Below are 21,245 nucleotides of genomic sequence, written 5' to 3'. Positions count from 1 at the left end.
AGGGGAAAAAAAAAATGATTGAAGCCACAAATCTTTTGAATCTAGTTCCAGAATAGGACACTGTAAGATGTTTTTATGTTTCTCAAGAGCCCATTGAAGTCTGCAGTTGTCTTTCATTTACCTAAACGCCAGTGGGTCAGAAAAGTACGGACTGCCATGAAGAAAAGGAAGTGTGGGTTGAAACAGAGGGGGGAAACATAAATGTTATGATCATGAGGAAACAATGACAAATTTCGCAGCTACCAATTGTCCTGGGACATCTAGGGCATTTAGAAATTTAAAATATGAAGATATGCAGCATCAGACAAGGCACAAAACTCATTTCCTAAAAAGCTGTGCCTCTGTAGTTTCATTATGGCAGGAAAATTGAATAAATTGTACTACTAGCACTTTTTAATCTATTAGGTGGGTATCTTGGCTTATCTCACAGGTTTAATTTAAGACTTTGACATATAAAAGGCAAATATTCTCAGATTGTTTCCTCATCTAACAAATATGAGAAAAATAATGGAGGTTGTTGAGGTTGTTGTGGAGGTTGTTGAGTAAACAAAAGGTGTATTTCAATGTATGTAGCCTCTTTCCCGGCACATTATAATCAATGTACTGTAACTGTACTAGTGCCACATGTTGGTAGAGCACGATGCTAACTTTTGGCACACAAAGCCTCCCTAAAATGAATTAGCATTTTCATCTTGACTACTCATTTAGTAGGAAAAATTTTTTAAAAAGTCTGTCTGAGAATGCATGGCTGACCTAGGAATCCCCTGCATTAAAAAACAAACAACAACAACAACAAAATGAATTGAATTGTTTTGTTTGAAAAAGTACTAACAAATTTTTTTTTTCCAGAGCAAGAATTCTACCTCCTATTTGAAGAGGTAATTTCATTTGACAACTATACAAGACAGTAATGCATAAATACGATCATTAATTTTATAAACAAAAAGTACTAGTTACATACATTAAGAAGATACCCAAAGAAGTGATCTGGCTTGTTCAGAACAAGTCAGGTATGGATATAACATGAATATGTTAAAAAAAAATGTCCTTGAGTTAACTAGGTTAATTCTTTTACTCACAAAACAGCTAAACTCGTATAGATACTTTGACAAAAAGTACAAAGGAGATAGACAACAGAAGCTAGTAATTTTATGATAAAAATTTCTACCACATACATTTGACATTTTTTAATATTTTATTTATTTTAGGGGGGAGGGGCAGAAAGAAGCGGGCAAGGACAGAGGATCTGAAGTGGGCTCGATGCCAACAGCACAGAGCCCAGCGCAGGGCTTGAACCCAGGAACCATGAGATCATGACTCGAGCATATGTCAGACACCCAGCTGTCTGAGCCACCCAGGCACCCTACGTTTGAATTTTTTAAAGGACCCAGAATCCTGTTAATCTCAAAGGAGCTCCTGGAGTGTCTTTGTTATCTGGAAACCCCATGTCTTACTTTGTGTCCCTTACAGAAGGCCACATAGCTACCCAAATGATACCACACTGTCTCACTCCTTCAACCCTTTGCTGTTGGTGCTGGGTAAAATTCTATTCATCTTTTAAAATCCTAGTGAAGTCACACTTCATCTGAAAATGCTGCCTTGACCTCAAACTCTCAGGAGCACTTAATCATACTTTCCTCGAGCACTTAATCATACTTTCCTCCACAGGGTACTTCTTTATTACATGCCCTTCTATTTTTTGAATCACACCACAGAGTTTAAATGAATTACTCATTTTTCTCTTTACAAAAAAAATGCTATGTTACTTTTTAAATATGATTTAAAAGTTTTAGTAGGCCTACTCCCTCAAGTAGGAGTAAGTGCAGCTTCTTGAAGGATGTGATTTAACAATACATTGTAGATGAAGAACCATCTACTAGGTGTACTAACTGTACTAGAAGTACATTTTTAATATGTGATGAGATTCAAACTAGAGTGTGCTTAGGGGAAAAAAGGTCCTTGTATGAATGCACAATTAAGGATAGTATAAAATTAGATATCTGTATAATTTTTTATATGGGCTTTAAATGACAAAGTGAAAAAATTAAAATCAATTAAAACTAATGAAATATATTATAAAAATAACTTTAAATTTAAATTAAATGAGACAGTGGGAAAAAAGTTTATGCTACTTTTCTTTCCTTAGACCTCAGCTTTATTCCACATTAAAAAAAAAATTGTAGGTTAACACCAAATCACTAGACTGGAAAATTTTAATATTCCTCATACACTGATTTTTCTTCCTTTATTTTAGCATTCATTGGAAAAATATGAAACTCTTGTGTTTGATTATTTGCATGTTTAATTTAAGTAGAAGAAATATCATTTAAAAATAATACCTTTTATTATATTGTGTTATTGACATAACTTCTAAAACTTGGTTAAGCAAGGATTTCCTTTTTTCTGAGATTATCCATTTCCCCATCCCATCATTCTTACTAAAAAAGAAAAAAAAATATACAAAAAACAACCCCTTTACTTAATTTAAGAAATTATGTGCAGCTAAAATAATCAATTTCCAAAACTCTTCTAATTGGAAGAGTCTGAGGACGTTCAGACCAATGCAAGGAGACGAGTTTGCCTAGGAAATGGTCCTTCCTGAATATAACACCAAAGACTCCCAAGGATAAAGCTCTGTTGGCTTTTCCTGGTCCCCACTCATTTCACTTGAACCTCTGAAATGACACCTAAAGGTGCAGCAGCTTTCATGGCCACTGGTAGGAAATACAAATGTTAAAGAGAGCAGGGGGTGCCTGGGTGGCTTAGTCGGTTAAGCGTCCGACTTTCACTTAGGTCATGATCTTGCGGTTCGTGGGTTCGAGCCCTGCGTCGGGCTCTGTGCTGACTGCCAGCTCAGAGCCTGGAGCCTGTTTCAGAGTCTGTGTCTCCCTCTCTCTCTGACCCTCCCCTGCTCACAATGTCTCTCTCTCTCTCTCCTAGAAATAAATAAAAATTAAAAAAAAAAAAAAAGATGGCAGAGCAGGAAGACAAGAGGAGCCTGATGATCCCCCGCAGGTCCTAGATGCCATCCTGGAGCAGCTGAACCCTCCTGACTGCCTGCTCTGAACATACTGTTACAGGCGGAAAATAAAGTTTTAGCTGATGAAGTCACTGCTGTTGGATTTTCTACTGTTTGCAACAAATGCATGCCTAATTCATATAATACTATTTAGGAGAAGACATACTGCAAACATACATCAAGTCTTCTGATTCAATGCCATTCTGACTTAAAATTATTTCATTAGGATTTCCTTTATAATAAAACATTAATTCTTCTTATTCACTATGTTTTTAAAAACTGATTTATATAGTGCACGTTGCTCTGGATATGTAGTGTGTTAGTTCCCAGTCATACCTTCCCATTGATGATAAGAAGTCACAATAATTAACCTTTTTGTCGGTCATTATAAACCAATATAATGTACAGGTGATGGTTTATAAAAGGATTGAGTATTGAAAAGTACTTTCAAAAACATAGTATAACAGAATTAAAAAAAAAAAAAAGGCCTAAGTCAATTATGAGTTAAATACACAGCTGCTAATAAAATAAGATCTAAGAGAGATCTGAATGTTGGATACTATATTCAGGCCCATTGACCAGTTCTAAAGGAACTTAATTAAATGACCAGGAGTTGGTTAAGAGAAAGCCCCTTACTCTCATTAGCACTCTATGATATTTCATAGCCTTTAATTAAAGGATGGTAAAATTCCTCTATATTTGGTTGGCAAAGGTAATTATAAAAACTATAAATTTTCGATGCAATCAATACTGGCATAAATAGATACAATTCTCATTCATTCTAGTCATGCTAAACCATTACTTCTCCATTAAAAAAAACATGCTGGAACTGTGAAAGGCTTCATTTCTAGTACTTCTTAATAAAATTGCATTGTAATTTCATGTAAGGACCCATTCTTGGTCAAAAGTTCAAGAGAATTAGTCCAAGGAAATTGGTATATATAACATAATAATACATTATTATTCTTCAAACATGAATTCAACTAAAACTGTCTATTACTAATGATTTTGATATCAATAACATCAATTTTATTGAGTGCCCCTTAAATGCTAGAAAATACACCAAGTGCACTCTCTATAGTATATTATTTTAATATAGTTAGTTTACTCCCCATCCCAGAAAAGATATAGGATTTCTACCTCCATTTTTATATTTGAAGAAACCAGGGAAAGGAAAATTAACCAACTTGCCCAGAATCACGTAAATAATACATGGCGCGTAGAATCTAAAATCAAACGATCTGACCGTGTAAACCCATAGGAAATTAATAGAGAAGAGGTTTACTATAACATTACAAACATTATAAAAATATATGATCTTCTTATATTCTTCCAAATTATATCAATAAAAAGTGGTCCAGGGAATTATATGGCTACTCCAACATCAGTGTATTCTAAAATACATAAAGATGAGAATATAATATGGTAGACAAAACCATAAGGCAATTTCTATATGGAATAAACAACATCAAGAATATCTGTGGTTTAACTGGCTATAACTACAATGTTATTAAAAATGAGGTCACAATGAATAACCGAGATTGTATTTTTACTAAACTTATATGCAAGGACACATAATACTATTGAAATTTTGATACAATCAGAAGAAGGGTTAAAGAAATATACCTGAAAAATAATGACATAAATGAAATACAGTACTAACAAGTTGAAAATGACACAAAAATGGTATTAAAATCATTTTCATTAATCAAAATTATTATATTTTACATATAGAACTTTATGATTTCATAAAATATTAATTTCTCTTTGCCTTAGCAAAAACCCAACAAGAAATATAATTTATATGCTGCAAATAAAAGAATTTACTCAAGGGGCACCTGGGTGGCTCAGTCAGTTAAGTGTGTGACTCTTGATTTTGGCTCAGATCATGACCTCACAGTTCAGGGGATTGAGCTCTGACTCATCGGGCTCTGCACTGACAGCATGGAGCCTGCTTGGAATTCTCTCTCTCCCTCTCTCCCAATATAAATAAATAAATTTTTTTTTAAAAAAAGAACTTAATATTATTGGACTTGGCAAATATATGGCCATTTAGGGGTAGAACTGGTTTCTAACTCAGAGTTCTTCCTACCACAGTAGCCAGCCATGCAGGTATAGGACTATTCTAGATGTTATTTTAAAAAGTTAGTACTGCATATAACCTCTGCATTCTAGAAGTTTTCAATGGAATCAAACTTTCAATGTTGGAAACCATACAGAAAGACCTATAATATTCTCTAAATACTGAAAGATGCAGCTTTTGAGTGAATGGAGTTTATACTCATTCCATAAATTAATTTTCAGGGCACTGTCAACTTTATAGATTATAACAAATAGTTAATAAAAACAGAAAGTTAAGAGTATTGTCAAGAGCTAGTGAAGTGGTTTGACATAAGAAAATTAATTGAATCTTTCTAAAGGAAAATATTGTAAACAGAACCATGAAAATTCATGTTTTCAAATAGGTGGCATGGAGGGGGGGCAGGTTGAGTGAAAACTAGCAGACACCATGAGTTTGAAGATGTGTTCCTACACAGGGCTTGAATTCTTCATGGCATGGTCTATACATCAGGTCTTTGAAGTCTCAGGATAATTAACTTTGAGAGATAAGTAGAGAGGATATGTATTATTACCATTTTCAAAAAAAAAAAAAAAGGAAAATTTTAAAGAAAAAATATCTGCCCAAAACATCCAGGTATTTGGAGGATCCAAGATATAAAATGTAAAATGTAGTAGAAGATGAGTCTCCAAAGGTTAATTCTGGAGACAAAACAAACACAAAAACACATTTATTGTATGACTAATGAATGACGACAGAGAAGGAATATGACCAAATGAGTAACAATTTGAAGGATTTGATTTTTGGGGAAAAAAAGGCTATAGAGGATATTATTACCAATACAATTATATTTCTCAAAGGAGATTTTTAAGTGTAAGAAAATTATTTTTGAAACATGGACCATTAAGCAGCAAAAGAATCTCCTATGGAAAACATTAACAGCCCAGATGAGTCATTAAAAACTCTTTGGAGTCAGATAATACTTCTTCATGTCTCAGCCCTGCACTAAAGTAGGCATGTAAGGTTTCAAAAAGTAACATTTTTGTTATATTTACAAATAATGTAAAGTAAAATATTACATGGGTAATGTAACAGTGATATAGAATTTTCTTTCACCCATTACATCAGATTTTATTCTGGCAACCAGTTAAGATCCTCATTTTCCAATTTGAAACTATATCATATGGGGGACAGGGGGGCAGGCGGGCATGGCAAAATTAACACACAAAACCAATAAAACCATTTCTATGGTACATAATTGCTAGCATTATTCCAGGAAATGAAATGTGTCAGAGAAAGCATTTTTCAGCAGGTTATGCTCTATTCTCACATTTGCTTTCAGAGTAAAAGCTACTGCATGAGCAGGAAACCTGTAACAACTTAGACCAACTTGGTAACACAGCAAAAGAAACCCCTTTAGCCCTTGGAGAAATGGCTATGGAGAAATCATCTATACCTTTTTATTTTTTTACTCCTAAATCAATTTGAAGGGCATTTTATTCAAAAATAGTGCTGGATTTGTCTATTTTCAATACTTACCGAATTATCACTCTTATAATAGCATAAATCAAACTAATAACAGTAATAATAGATATTCTTGATTAACCATAAGTGTGCTTATGAGAGGACATATATGTACACACACAGTGACATTTTGTAATTTCAGATACTCATAGCATCTTTTAATTGGATATTATCACTAATAGACTAATCTCCATAACCATAAAATTTGTCATCTTCAAAGTGTTCATCTAATTTTAATATAGATCAAATTTCTGATATTTTTTTCTTCACAGAGTCATAATATGGTTTCTTAAAAGAACTCTGAAAGACAAATGGAGCGTGATTCAAAACCGTCTCAAACTTAATTTTTAAATTATAGAGTACAAATGCAAATTGAATGAATTCAAGTATTTTCAGAGATTTCCCCTAAAAAATGTTTTTAAATTCCACTTTTAACTTAACACTATTTTTCATATCGCTGTGTGGAGGATCATTAAGAGATCACATTAAAGACAAACTCATTTTAAGTACCTAAAGTTTTTTTTTAAAAAAGAAATCTGTGCAACAAATTTTGGTTAAAAAATAATTCAGCAGATTTCATTTGATATATGAAATGCACTATCACACTGATGTAAAGTGGTTTTTTCAAAAGCTAAATGAAATGAGAAAGACAATTTTATATCCAAAATTATTTATCTTATACATTATAATCTGGAGAACCTAAGTATAAATCTCATTGTCGTTTTTGATCATCCCCTCAAAAATCGGTGCTTCCTTCTTATCTGTTGGATAAACTGAAGTTCTGATACTCCAGGCCACGTCCACAACCTTCTCTCAACATCTTCCTGGCTGGACCTTTTACCCAGACTTCAAACATTACACTCTTCAGTCCAAGTATGTATTTAGAAGGTCTTCTGCTATATGGTCCCTGCATCTTCACACCCCAAGCCTGTACTCTTTCTTCATACACTCTTCAGGCATCAAACTTCATCAAAAGCAACAAGAAATTTTACACACTTCATGCTTTCAACAAATCTTTCTCAATAATCTAGCTGAAGGGGGATGCCTCTATGAACTGCCGTTAGCAACAGGTTACCACCGCTCATCTAAATTACCACGATAGCACCCTAAATGATCTACTAACCTCTGATTCTGCCCCATTTACTACTTTCTCCATAGACAGCCAGAGTGATTATTTTCCCTAAAACACAATTGTGATCCTGTCACACTTTCCTACTTAAAAACTATGTGTGGCTCCCAGTTACTCATAACAATTAAGTGCAAACACACAAATAACTTTAAAATGCTACATTTTCTAGTCTTTACTTTTCTACTACCATCTCTGGCAACTCTTTTTTCCCATTACCCCATACATATGCTGTCTTAACCCTGTGAATATCATTCAGGTACTGAAACATAGGACGTTTTCTCTTTCTCTTATTGTATCTGCCTAAAAAAGGACTTGGCAATGCTGTTCAAGGCCAGACGTATTTATAAAGCATAAATCTCTTGATTGCCTTTCCCCTCTGCTCAGCTAGACAAGTAGCTGATCTGATCTAAAACTTAGACCCCAGGAATAGAAAATCCTTGATCTGTCTTAAAAACAGTCTCCATCATTATAAATTATGTTAAGTTAGAGAAGAAATGCATTTAAATAACTGAATCATTTTTGGTAAGGAGAACGCCAGAATAAGAGTCAAAGCACAAAAGCATATTCCAGACTGTTCCACCAACTGCTTCTGAAAAGATAAGCAAGTTGTTTTACCTCACTGAATCATGCTTTCCACATTCCTAAAATGGAAGGTTTTAACTAGATTATCACTAAGAGGCATTTTATCTTTATAGTTTATATCATTCTAATTCTACTATTCAATTATGTGACGGTTGTTTCAAAAATCATAAATGTGTCTCTTTTCTTCTTTCAACTCTTTCTGGTTCCAATGATATTATGATTTCTAGTGTAAAGGAAGAAATATGCTTCTTAAAAGTTAAAAGTAGCATATTAGATTTTACAAAGTGTCTCCAACCTAGGGAGGACATAATATCAGGCAGATATAATTAAATGACCAATTCAAATAAGAAACAATATTTTAACGGTATCTATACTACTGGTCTAGTAGAACTTGGAACATAGGAGGACACTGTATAAAGTCAGGTGCCAGTACATTCTGGACACATTTAAAGATAAGCAAAATTCAGCTGGACTAGACTGAACTTAAACAATATTCACTAACTGAATTAAAAACAAAAGACCATCAGTATACTGCACAGAATGAACATAGAGAGTTCTGACCCAGAGTCTGTCCCCAATTTCAGCCAGTTAGCCTTAAAAATTTAAGATATCTAGACCTTATTAAAAGGACTACTGTGGGGCACTGCCATTCTACAATTTATAGGCTATAACATATTAAATTCTTAAGTAAATGAAGAGAATAAGCCATAGAAATTTGAGAAAGCTGTGCATTTCATGTATAAAAATTAAAATGGAGAGTAATGAAGCATATTTGAAAAAAGGCCACTGGGAGAAATGTAGAGCAAAGCAAAACCGGGAAGAAACAGATAACACATGTTAAGACATTTTTGGAACCGATAATGCTAATCTGAATAAATACACATATACAAAGAGACTACATCATTTTCTCTCTACATTTTCTAAGTAGTGCTGCCAAATATGGAAGGATTGGAGCCATTTCTGGGAAACTGCTGAATCAGGAGCGTGAGTCAGAAAGTAAACCCTTAGCACAGAAAAAGTACTAAAAAAAAAAAAACGTTGAGAGCTCATACACAGACAGACATACATTCAGTTCATCAGGTCCAAACTTTCTCTAGTCATCAAAGCACCATGCACTCTTCCCTTCCCAAACCTATCTCCTTACAGCATGTGTATCTGGAAGAAATCTGTCTGCCTGAGGAGCCAGATTTTACCTGGATCTAAATGCTGAAGTGTAGCACAGAGTTGGTACCGCCTGGGACTTAAGATGGCTCTGAGAACTAACGGCAGGGCATTTTCTATCTTAAATGACAAGAAATCTAAAACAAAAATAAAATTAACCAAAACAAAATAAGGCACTTATATTAAAAATTAACTTTTAATACAAAAAATTGCTTGACAGTCATTTAAAGGAGACTAAGATGCTCCTACTCCAAAAGCCTTTAGGATGTAATTATCTCTCTGAAATGTTCTGGACATCACTCTTCTCTGAACTAAGCAGCAGGGATAGATCATGAGCTATTCTCAGGCTTATGAGTATATTTTTGGCACAGGAGGTTCAACAAATACACCCCATACAAAATCAACACAATTAAGGTTATATTCCAAGGGTAAGTCAGCCTTGGACAACAACAAAATTATTTTCCTCCTTCCTGTTTTGCTCCATGACAGGACCTTCTCAATGTTGTAATGACACTCTACTAGCATCATTAATAGATATTAAAATACCACAGTTTATACAATAATTTCATATTATTTTTAGCTCATTCAACATTTTCAACAACAATAATAACAGTAGCAGCAATGGCTTTGCACCTGAATTTCAGTTCTAAGCTCTCCTGAGCTGAATGGACTAATGATCTTAGCTCCTTTTCAGACAGAGCCCAGGGCATACAAATAACAAAGTAATAACTATTCAAAGTAAAATAACATCAACCTGGGCCTACTCTCCTTATTTGTCAAAATAAGCTTAGTCTATCTGGATCTCAACTCTTACTCATTATCATTTTTTATTAAAAAGCAAATTTATATTTATACTTAATCTCTGTAATCTCCAAAGGATGTATCCCAGAAAACTCTTCAAATAGTTTAGCTTTAAAGACTAATAGCCAGTGTTGGTATAAAATTGTGAAATTGTTCTTTTGAACTTTATAGGAAGCATAATGACATTCTGTCCTATGAAAAACTAAATAACTACAGACAGTGTTCTGGTCTAATGCATGTGTTACAATTTCAATGATCAGAATTCTCTCCATCAGTGAGTGGCACTAACATCCTTGCTTGGCATTTATAGTACATCTTCACACAATGTTCCACAATAGCTATCACATCTTGTTCTCGGTTATGATGATGAATAGCAAAGCATTTTAATTCATACTCCTGATTTTCACTGTTTTTCTACCCATATTAATTTGCATTTGGCTACATTGATCAGCACAGTTTGCATTGATACAAAGCACTCATTTCTGAAGACTTTAAAAATATAAAGAGTCATGGTGACTTTCATTTTTATAACATGCCAATGTGGTATATCAGGCCAACATATTGCAGTTGAGTAGATAATTCAATAAATATAAATGGCTTTCCTAGTTGCTGGATTGCGGCGGTATCAAATATAATGTTCTTAATAAGAATAACCTGGGTGCTTATTAAAAATGTAAATTTCCTGAGCCACAAACAGCAGACATTGTAACACTGTAAATCTATATAAAAGCCCAGAACTCTGTATTTTAATAAGTATACCATAGGGTCCAACAAAGCTGGTCCCAAAACTTTACACTGAAAATTTCTGAGAATGGGTTAATGCCCGAACTGGGAAGTTCCCAGTCATTGGACTATGCCACATCTTACCCAAAACTGCTTTACTCCACAATAATTCTCCTATGCCTATATTTAACAATTAAATAGATTATCTATAAAGTCTGCTGACTTATTTTATTCCTATCAGCCATAGGCAAGATTGTGACAAAAATAGTGTCACCCTCCCAAAACCATTTCACTTCCAGTGATTTTACCCAGACCAACCTCCTACACAGCAACAGAGAAAAGTCCATCCTAACATGTTAGGGTTATATTAATTAAATATTCTATAAAATATAGCAATAGAACTAAGAGAAAATAATATATGTGAAAATACTCTTTGTGAGTATTTTGGGGACTCCAATGCTGAAAAAGGTGGAGTAAGGAAAATGGTGGAGTAACTCCAATCATGAGTTTAAAAAGATCTAGTCCACTATTATGACCAAATATCTCATTTTTCTCAGGACTCAGTTTTAGCACTGAAAGCCCCATGCCTCAGGAATCTTTTAGTCACAGGCCAACCAATATGGTTGGCCCCCTATTTCATGCTTCAATATTTGGGCTTTAAATTTGTAAAGGACATGAAAAATGCCTACAATGGCCTATCAAAAGAAAATGTTAAAGGCAGGTTTTACTTAGGAATTGCTCATGAAAATTAAGGCCTTGTATTAAGAAAAGGTACCATGTCACCCTAAAATTTGAGCTTTAGTTCTGACTCAACAAATTATTGAAAAAGGGTCTCTGAAAAAGAAAACAAAATCACAATTAAGAAGCAATAAATACTTAACAAATATATAATCATAGAAGTTATTACGAGGAGTATACTTTGAGATTTCCAATATATACAGATCCATATGCCCTGGACTTTTAGCTGATAAGGTAGAAAGTCTTGCGAAACGTCAATTACTTTAGAAGGTAACAGTAATTTGGGCAGGAACAGGAAAACCATAGTGTTAAACAAGTCACCCCTTGATTTAAGTCCTGGCTACAAAAGGTATGAAGAACTCAATGATTTAGAGCCTGCAATGAGGACAGATAAATAAAATTTCCAACGGTCAGAAGAGCACTAACTCATTTACAATTCCAAGTAGGGGAGTTGCTGGATCACTATTTTCTGACAGATCGCTGAGGAGTCATGATTAATTACAATTAATAAAGCTAAAGAGTGTAGAATCATTCATAGGGGAAATTATAGGCACATCTCAATTATTAAAAGTTGAACTTCTGCTCCGTGATTTATTCATTAGAAAATGTCGAACTGTTTTTCACTAGTAGGAGAAGAGTTAGCTGTTTTATTGATCTTCCTGCATTTATCTTTTTGTTTCTTTGGGTGCTTCAGTTTCTAAGTAGCCTGCAAAACTTCAGTGGGAAAGATCCTGGGGCCCTTTTTCCCATTCCTGTTTAATCACAACTAACAGCTTTGAAACCAGAGGCCTTTTTCATTATTTTCAACAGTCACATAGTTGCCTGAGCCAGGCAATTTCATGCAGGACCTAATTACCTCTGGTCTGGCCTACTGTAACAGCCTAATAACTGGTCTGTCTCCGGTCTCAGCCCCCACTCAATCCATCCTCCACCTGCAACCAGAGGGACCTTTCAATCATGCAAATATGACCATGGCATTCTAACTGCTTAAAATCTTTCAAGGGATTTATTGCCTGCAGAATTAGGTCCAAACTATGACTCAGTGATAGGTTCATCTCCAGTCAGTTTCCTTCCACCTACTCTATACTCAGACCACACCAAAGTATTTGATTACTCTGACAACATGAAGCCTTACTTGCTGTCCCTCTGGCCAGGGTGCCAAGCTCTCTTTACCCTCCTGATGACCATCTGCTTCCCCTTCCTGTCTCAGCTCATGCTATGTCCTCTGGCGTGGGACGGGTGTCTTCCCAGACCTCCTTAAGAACAAATCCATCAGGGATCACTATTCTAGGCCCCTATTATAGCCTGACACATATCTTTTTGGGTATATAGTGTTAATACTCAATGTCACTCAATTTCTTTCTCCCTGTGGATGCGGGCTTCTTCCTTAATCATTTCTATACTGTCTTACACTTAACGTAGATATCAACAGGTATGTACTGACTGATTTCCTATAAGAAACAATTTATAACTCAGAAAGCAAACTTATAAAAAGAGAGAAACTCTATTAAAAGTCAGTTAAAAATAACAAACAGATCAGAAATCTTTACTTGGATCTACAAAATACAAAACAAATAGCCAGAAAATAAAGTCTTCAATCAATCTTAGAAATTTACAGTTTATCTGGAGATGTAATAAAGTATATAAGTGATGAATGTGAAAAATTATACATGTATATTACATAAAGAAAATACATTTGTAATAATATACAGACTATTAGGGATGTGGTTTCTCATAATAATGTGCTAATTTTGCCAGTAACTTAGGCATAAAAAGAAATACAGGCAATGGGCACTATTAACTGAGAACTCATAAAATAAAACTAGTAGCCCATAAATACAATAATTTCTAATTCACTAGTAATAAAAAAGAACAAAATTATGGCAAATTGGCAAAAAAGTTATAATATCCATTTTTGGCAAGGGTACGAGGAAATGGGCAACTTCAGACACAACTGTAAATTATTACCAATATTCTGGAAAGCAATCTTGACACACATTAAAAACCAACAGATTTATATACTTCTTTACCCAAGAATCCCATCTACAGGAATTTATAGAAAGTTAGGGGTAAAATAATTAAAACTATGGACTATAAAATATTTACATTATTAAAAGGAGACGCCTAAAAGTCCCAGACTAGAAAATGGCACAGATTAGTATACAATAAAGCCATTAAAACTAATGGTGTAGAATTATAATTTGATTTGAAAGGTGTTAATAACATATTATACAATAAAGTTGTAACACAGCACATGTAGCATAATAACGATATACCTGAATGCAGACATCTGAAAGGTTAATGACCAATATGATAACAGGAACAGTATAGTGGTTGAAATCAGGAGTAACGTTTTTATTTTGCATATTTGTGGTTTTTAATTGTTCTATAATGAGCATGTGTGTAATAGCCCTTTCGTAGTAAAAACAGTTCTTTGTGATAAATTATTAAAGAAAAATATAGACTAAAAAAACACACAGGCAAGACTGAATAAATATGGTAGTGAAAATGGTATTATAGAAGACACGGGCGCCAAGAGTGAGCATCAGTCGGGGCACCTGGGTGGCTCAGTTGGTTAAGCATCCCACTTTGGCTCAGGTCATGATCTCACAGTCTGTGAGTTCGAGCCCTGCATGGGGCTCTGTGCTGACAGTTCAGAGCCTAGAACCTGCTTTGAGTTCTGTCTCTACCTCTCTGTCTCCCCCACCCTCCTCAAGCTCTGTCTCTCAAAAATAAACATTAAAAAAAAAAAAAAAAAAAGAGTGAGCATCAGCATATGGACATTTCAGTATGGGTCATTTTCTCAGGAAGAAATACACGCATTTTGAGATGGTAGTCATTGGGGATTTCTGAACACAGATATATCATGAAAGTAGTGTTGTAAGCAAATTTACAGGGCACTAGTGGGTAATCTTCATGTACGCAGAGATCCTAAGTCCATTCCTGAGATAACCGCTGTGATTCAGAAGTATTATTATATGGGCTTAAAGAAGAATTGAGAGACATCGGTAAGAGGGAGGGGCAACCAAGCACCCTACTCCTTTGGAGCCTTTTCTGATACCTCTCCCAGGAATGTCCTTCTCCCAGGTATTAGCTCTACTTAAGATACTGTGTTTAGGCTCAAATGTCACCTTCTCATTACACCACCCTGATTTCCCCATGCTCCCAATCCCTCCCGCCTTACTTTATTTTTTCCATAGCACCAATCACTTTCAACATCCTAGATGAAGCACTTCATTTTGCTTTCTGTTTCCTACATAAGAATATATATGTGCCCTCAAGACTGGGAAATTTTGTTGCTGTTGTTGTTACCTAATGGGTCCTGTAGGGTCAAAATAGTATTTAGTCTGTAACGGTTGTTCAATAGGAACTTGTGGAGTGAACAATCAGATATAAAAAGGGAAAGAGATAGGGAATCTGAGATAAAACTGCAAACACTAATATTGACAAACTTTCCAAATGAGAATGCTTAACTTGAATATAAAATGGAGACGTGGTATTCAGGTAAGTTGACTCAAGATTAAAAGAGTGGCATTGAGGGGCGCCTGGGTGGCTCAGTCTGTTAAGCCTCCAACTCTTGATTTCATTTCAGGTCATAATTTCACGGTTCATGAGTTATGAGTTCAAGCCCTGCAGTGGGCTCAGAGCCTGCTTGGGATTTTTCTCTCCCTCTCCCCTTGCCCCTCCCCCAAACTGCTCATGTTCACTCGTTCTCTCCCTCTCTCTCTCTCTCTCTCTCAAAATAAATTAATAAATATTAAAAAAAACAGTGGCATCCAAGTAAGGAAAGTGCACTGGAAATTAACAATAACTATAGGACCATAGTTGGTGAGAGGTTTCATAGCTAAGTACAAAAGGAATAGTGAACTTGTGATTATTTTGTGAATTCATGTAAAAAAAAAAAAAGGAAAGAAAAGGTGAGTATCTAGATTTGGAAAGAAAGGAGGCAATGGCAGAGATTTACACTTACAGGAAAGAGGAGGAGGCAGTGATGTAGGATATAAGGAACAACTGGAAACTACAGATTAGAAGAAGCAGAAAAATAGAGAGAGGGAGAATGTGATGTCTCTGAATCTGGGGAAGAACTAGGAGTATAAAGGGACAAATACTTTTTTGTATTTTTTTCAAATTCCTCAAAATGTGTGAGAGCAGATACAGTCAACGAGATATTAGGTATTAGGTATGTTAAGTATAGGAACTTGAGTCAAGGGTGGTGGGGGACAGAACTAACTATAAAGGATAAGATTTTAGAGAAGAATAAGGACACTTTTCCCCACAGACACCCAGAAAGAGAAGATGATTATGAGAAAAGGATAAGGAGAGTAAAAAAATGTATAAAAACTGAAGCATCACATTCTTTTTGATAGAATAGGTGGAGATGACATGCCAAGCAGAGGAGAGGACAGCTGGGATGGGGAGCATGGAAAGAGAGAAAAGGTCTAAAATAGCTCCCACAGGGAGAGAGCCTGGGAGTACAGAAAAGACAATTAAAAAGACTGCCAAATAGCAGCAGAGAGCAGATTGAAGTTTGAAAGCATCCAGTTCTAATGAGCCAAATCTGCAATGCTGTTTGCCTCTAGCAGTGCTCTCTCTCCTGGGAAAAGAAGCAGAGGGAGGTGAGAGGTAACACAGGTTTCAGGAATTGGCTGGACTAGCAAAGAAGCAAAGGTTATTAATGAAGAGGCAAATAACATGCTCCTCGTTGGGACTGAAATTCCAACTCATTTGAAGCAAGGACGGCAACAATGCCTGAGCCTAATCACTGAGGGGTACTTCCAAGGAAGCGGGGAAAATAATTATTGTGAGTTCTTAGCCAAAAGCTAAACTTTCAAGGAAATTAGAAAGATTCTCATTTCTCACCACCACCATCACTGCTGCTGAGACTAGAGGAATGGGAAGAAGCAAAACCTAAATGAGATGAGAAGATTCTTATCAGAGGACTGCTAGGAAGTAAGCAACTTTGTGACTCTGTGTGTGTGTGTGTGTGTTTGTGTGTGTGTGTGTGTGCGCACACATGCATGCGTGCTGGGGAAGGTGGGCTGGATACCTCTAATACAAAAAAAAAGTGGTAACTGTCTAAAGTTTTATGCATTTTAAAGACATTAGGGTCACTCATTTAAAAAAAAATTTTTTTTAAGCTTATTTATCTTGAGAAAGAGAGGGAGAGAGAATATCAAATAGGCTCCACACTGTCAGTCAGCAGTGTGGATTCAAACTCACAAACTGTGAGATCACGACCTGAGCCAAAATCTAGAGCCGGATGCTCAACCGACTGAGCCACCCAGATGCCCCAGGGTTATTCATTTTTAAGTAAACTACAAGGCAACCTACTGGAAAAAAAGTGTGTTTTGTTTATTACACACACTTTGGGGTTACTAAATTATTCCTCTCTCACGTAAGTTTACGCTTTGCTTTTGAATCAAATCCTAACACTTCCCACTGGTAAGATATACTTATTTGTAGGGCAGAGGTGGCCCCCCCTCCTTCTCGGACCTCTCACTCTACTCCCACATTGTTCACTCTGCTCCCATCACCTCTGCCTTCCTTTAGTGTCTAGAATAGTTCAAGTTGATTCCCAACTTAGGTCTCTTATCTACCATGCTGTTCCCCCAGACAGGCCTAGGAGGCCTTCTTGACAGTCAGGCCTCTGCTTAGGTGTCACCTCAGAGAACTCTTCTGTCAACCTTAAGTGCCCTGAGATGCACCCTTTATCCCATCACCTGGTTTTGTATTGGCTTTTCTTCCTGACACATTTTACCTGGTAGCATATTGCTAATTTTTCCTTGTTTTGCCATCTGCCTCCTCCACTTAGAATATGACCCCCATGAGGAAAGGGATTCTGCCAGTCTTGGCCATCGCCATATGGCCAGCATTTCAAATACTAGCAAACACACAACATACATTCAAGTATTTGGTGAATGAATGAATGACGGGCACTTAGTATTTAATGCTAAATATAATGGAAAGAAACACGGAGTATATGGTTTACGCATCAGACTTTGTACCAAAAAACATGAGAGGTAAAAATTATATTGCTCTTGTCTCAAAACATCCCAAAATACCATATCTATCTATCTTATTCTAAGCAATAAATAATATGAGAAAGTAAACTTGATCATGAATGCAAGGACAGAGGAAGAAACATCCTTGAAGATGAATCTACATACATCTCAGTGAAGATATAAATGATCAAAATGACATAAAAATGTTTATGTTATTTTTATTAGCCTCAGGGAAGTCTGGAAATATAGACAGATTTTACAGAATTTGAACAGTGTGGGATTTAATTAGTTAGGGCATATACACAAACAAATGTCAGATAAATTTTCCACAAAATAACTCTATAAATTATGAGTAATGCTTTTACTGTTTGTCTTGCTATATTAGATCTAGAAACATGCTTAATTAAGAGGTTAAGAGGAAGCAGATCTTAATCTCTTCTCCATAAACGGCAATCTCAAAGTAAGAAATTCAGTCTCAAGTCAGGTTTTCACACATTCTATGGAAAATATTCTCTGCCAGTTCATTGTTACCAAAAAAAAAAAAAAAAAAAAAAGGCAAAACAAAATAAACAAACAAACAGAATACAGGAAATGTTAAAATCTGCAGTCTTAGTGAATAATTTAATGTACAAAACTCCTAATGACCTTATGTAGGACATTATTTATTAACAAATTCCTCTGAAATCTGATGAAGACAAATCAGTCAATACACAGGTATATTTTGAAAACAACCCACTTTGGTATTCTCTTAACATGCCCCTGTAGAAGCCAAAACTCAAAAGATTAATGAACAAGGAAACCTCTGATGAATCCAAATGGAGACACGCTCTACAAAACACCTGGCCTATACTCTTCCAGTATATCAAGGGCAAGAACACAAAGTAAGGTTGAAGAAGAATTCCATCTTGAGATTAAGAAGACAAGTAAACAAATGAAGGGCAAAATCCTTAAACTGATGTTGGAGGGAGGTGGGAAGACAGCTAGGCAGGAAATCACTAGAACAGATGAAACTTGAACATGGACTCTGCACTAAATGGTAGCATTCTATCATTGTTAAATTTCCTATCTTTTTGTAAATTGTACTGTGATTTTGTAGAAAAATTTTCTCATTCTTAAGAAACACAAACTAGGGATAAACAGGAAAAAATGGATGGGTGAATGGAATGGATCAATCGATCAATCTATCAACTGACTGGCCTAACAAAAAATTTCAAAGACTGTCAAGTGAAACAGAAACTTCACTCATGTCAGTGATTATTAGAATAACAATAAGTAACTAGTAAACAGACGTGTCAAAGATAGAACCATATGCTATAAAAATCAATAAAAATCACAACATCTGCTGTCTAAGTTCTAAGAATATATTATTACTTCAATAGATGAAACTTTATAAAAATCAAAATTAAAATATAAAGATTTATTGAACTAAATATTTTTGTAAATTTATTTCATTACTTATCAATATACAGTATATTCAAAATATACCAGGACATCGTCTCACTGTTAAGTTAAAAACATAATTGGAGGATTTAATCCACAAAATAGTCCACAGAAATCAAATTCCAGATATAGATTGATAAGTTAAACCTTCACTCACTGACATTAAAAATCTTAAATTTTAAACTGAAGCACTAATAACAATAAGATAATAATATGACAACATGCAGCTTTGGGGTGGTTATTACATCATTCTTACTTTACAGAGAAAGAAAGGAAGCTTATAGAGATTAAGTGTCTTGCCTAAAACTGAAACAGTGGTCAGTGAAAGATGTACAAAGATTATAAGGGCCTGCCTTCCCTTGATCCTTGGACAAAACTTTTTACCAGGACGGGAAATTTTTTTCATTATGTAACACTTCCAATCTTTTGTATAAAGCTTGAAGGTGTCCATGTACTGCCTATGTTACTTTCATAATTCCTACAGTTTATACTAAACTATAAACTTAAAATTAGCATTTTAAGATGGAAAATGATATTGGTAGAAAAAAACTCACAGCTAAAATATTTCTTGCTTTTTCATAACTTGTAGAAAGGGTAAAATTCAAGATATACAACATACATGTATCCATACATTTACTATGTGTGTGTGTGTGTGTGTGTGTGTATGTGTGTGTAGATATTATATTGGTCTCAGGCATGTAGCAGGTTCCAAATCAACTGGGCAATACTCAGACCCCAAATAATGTACTCCGATTTCTTGTTTCTCTCTTTTGCAACCTTACTCTTCTCACAATGCAGCAAACTGACTATTTGGGACATACCAACATTAAAGCGAATCTTAAGGAATGACATGCAGGACATAGCTATACTGAAGCAGAAAAAGAAGAACACCCTCTTTTAACATTTTTTTGGTCAAGGTTCAGCTGAGGAAATCTACTGACCCACTTTGAAATGAAAATGCTGCTTTAGCACAGACACACACAGGGAAATTTCCACTGAGGCTGCACATAGTAGCATATCAAAGCCCTACCAATGACACCCGAATCACCATCCCCAAGGCAAGAATACACATGCTGCATTTAGGCGGCTCACTAATTACCTCGAATTTATTTTAACCTTAAATCTTTAAAGAAAAAATATGATTATAGGAAATTCAAGTTTGCAATTAAACCAGAATATTATAATCATTTCTAGGAGTCATCTGTTTCTTTCTTTCTTTCTTTCTTTCTTTCTTTCTTTCTTTCTTTCTTTCTTTCTTTCTTTCTTTCTTTCTTTTTTTGCGGTATTCCTGAGTTATCATTACATACGTAATTATCATAACAGTAATCTTCATTTTCAAAGTGGTATCAACTTAATATTACAAAAGAAATAAGAGACAAGTCACTACTTTCATTATCGTGAACTGAGACATTTTGACCAATTCATGACAGATATTGTGCACATAACATAATGTTATTATGGAATAAAGAAACTTGATGACATATCCATGTTTTTACTCACCAGTTGTTTCCACAATGCCTTCTAGGATGACGACAATCTCGAACTGTTCAGTTTGCATGCTTCGCTGGGATAGGTCATAAAAGGGGCTTTTGGCATCGATCACGTGGCAAATTGTGAGGGGGGAAACAAGAAAAAGTTGATCTGCCCCTGTACTAAAACCTACATCCAGTTCAAGTTGGTCAAGGGGAAGGAACTCACCCTCAGGTGTCTGCCGAGACTAGACAAGCACACAGAAAAAGAGAAGAAATCACCACTTGTACTGAAATTTTCAAGGCAGCCCAACAGTAATTTACATCATTGCCAACATTCTGCACTATCAATCATCTGCAACAAAATCCAAACAAATCATTATGCAGCTATGTTCTAGCAAACGGGCCGAAATCCCACATAGCTCATGGGGAACATACATGCATTATTTATAATATACGACTTACTATAATTACCATTCCCTAACTCATGAGCTTTGGAGAAATGCCTGCGCCAACAATGTCTGTTAGCACAAACTGTGGAACTCAGTGTACATTGTACATGGCTACTGCTTGACATAAATCACTCCAGGATAACTCA

General features: G+C 35.3%; 1 protein-coding gene across 1 annotated transcript in view; it reads right to left on the bottom strand.

Moving 5' to 3' along the window:
- KCNJ3 (potassium inwardly rectifying channel subfamily J member 3) overlaps window positions 1-21,245 on the bottom strand; it is a 144,596-nt gene that overhangs the window by 112,870 nt on the left and 10,481 nt on the right. The window contains exon 2 of the mRNA XM_039221942.1: window positions 20,679-20,895. Within this exon, the coding sequence (XP_039077873.1) occupies window positions 20,679-20,895 (217 nt within the window). The remainder of the gene's footprint in view (window positions 1-20,678; window positions 20,896-21,245) is intronic.

Source organism: Hyaena hyaena, unplaced genomic scaffold, assembly GCF_003009895.1.
Source record: "Hyaena hyaena isolate Hyena2069 unplaced genomic scaffold, ASM300989v1 scaffold_1032, whole genome shotgun sequence".
NCBI classification, from domain to species: Eukaryota; Metazoa; Chordata; class Mammalia; order Carnivora; family Hyaenidae; genus Hyaena; species Hyaena hyaena.
Note: the sequence above shows the minus strand (reverse complement) of the source record. Positions and strands in the feature narration are given on the sequence as shown.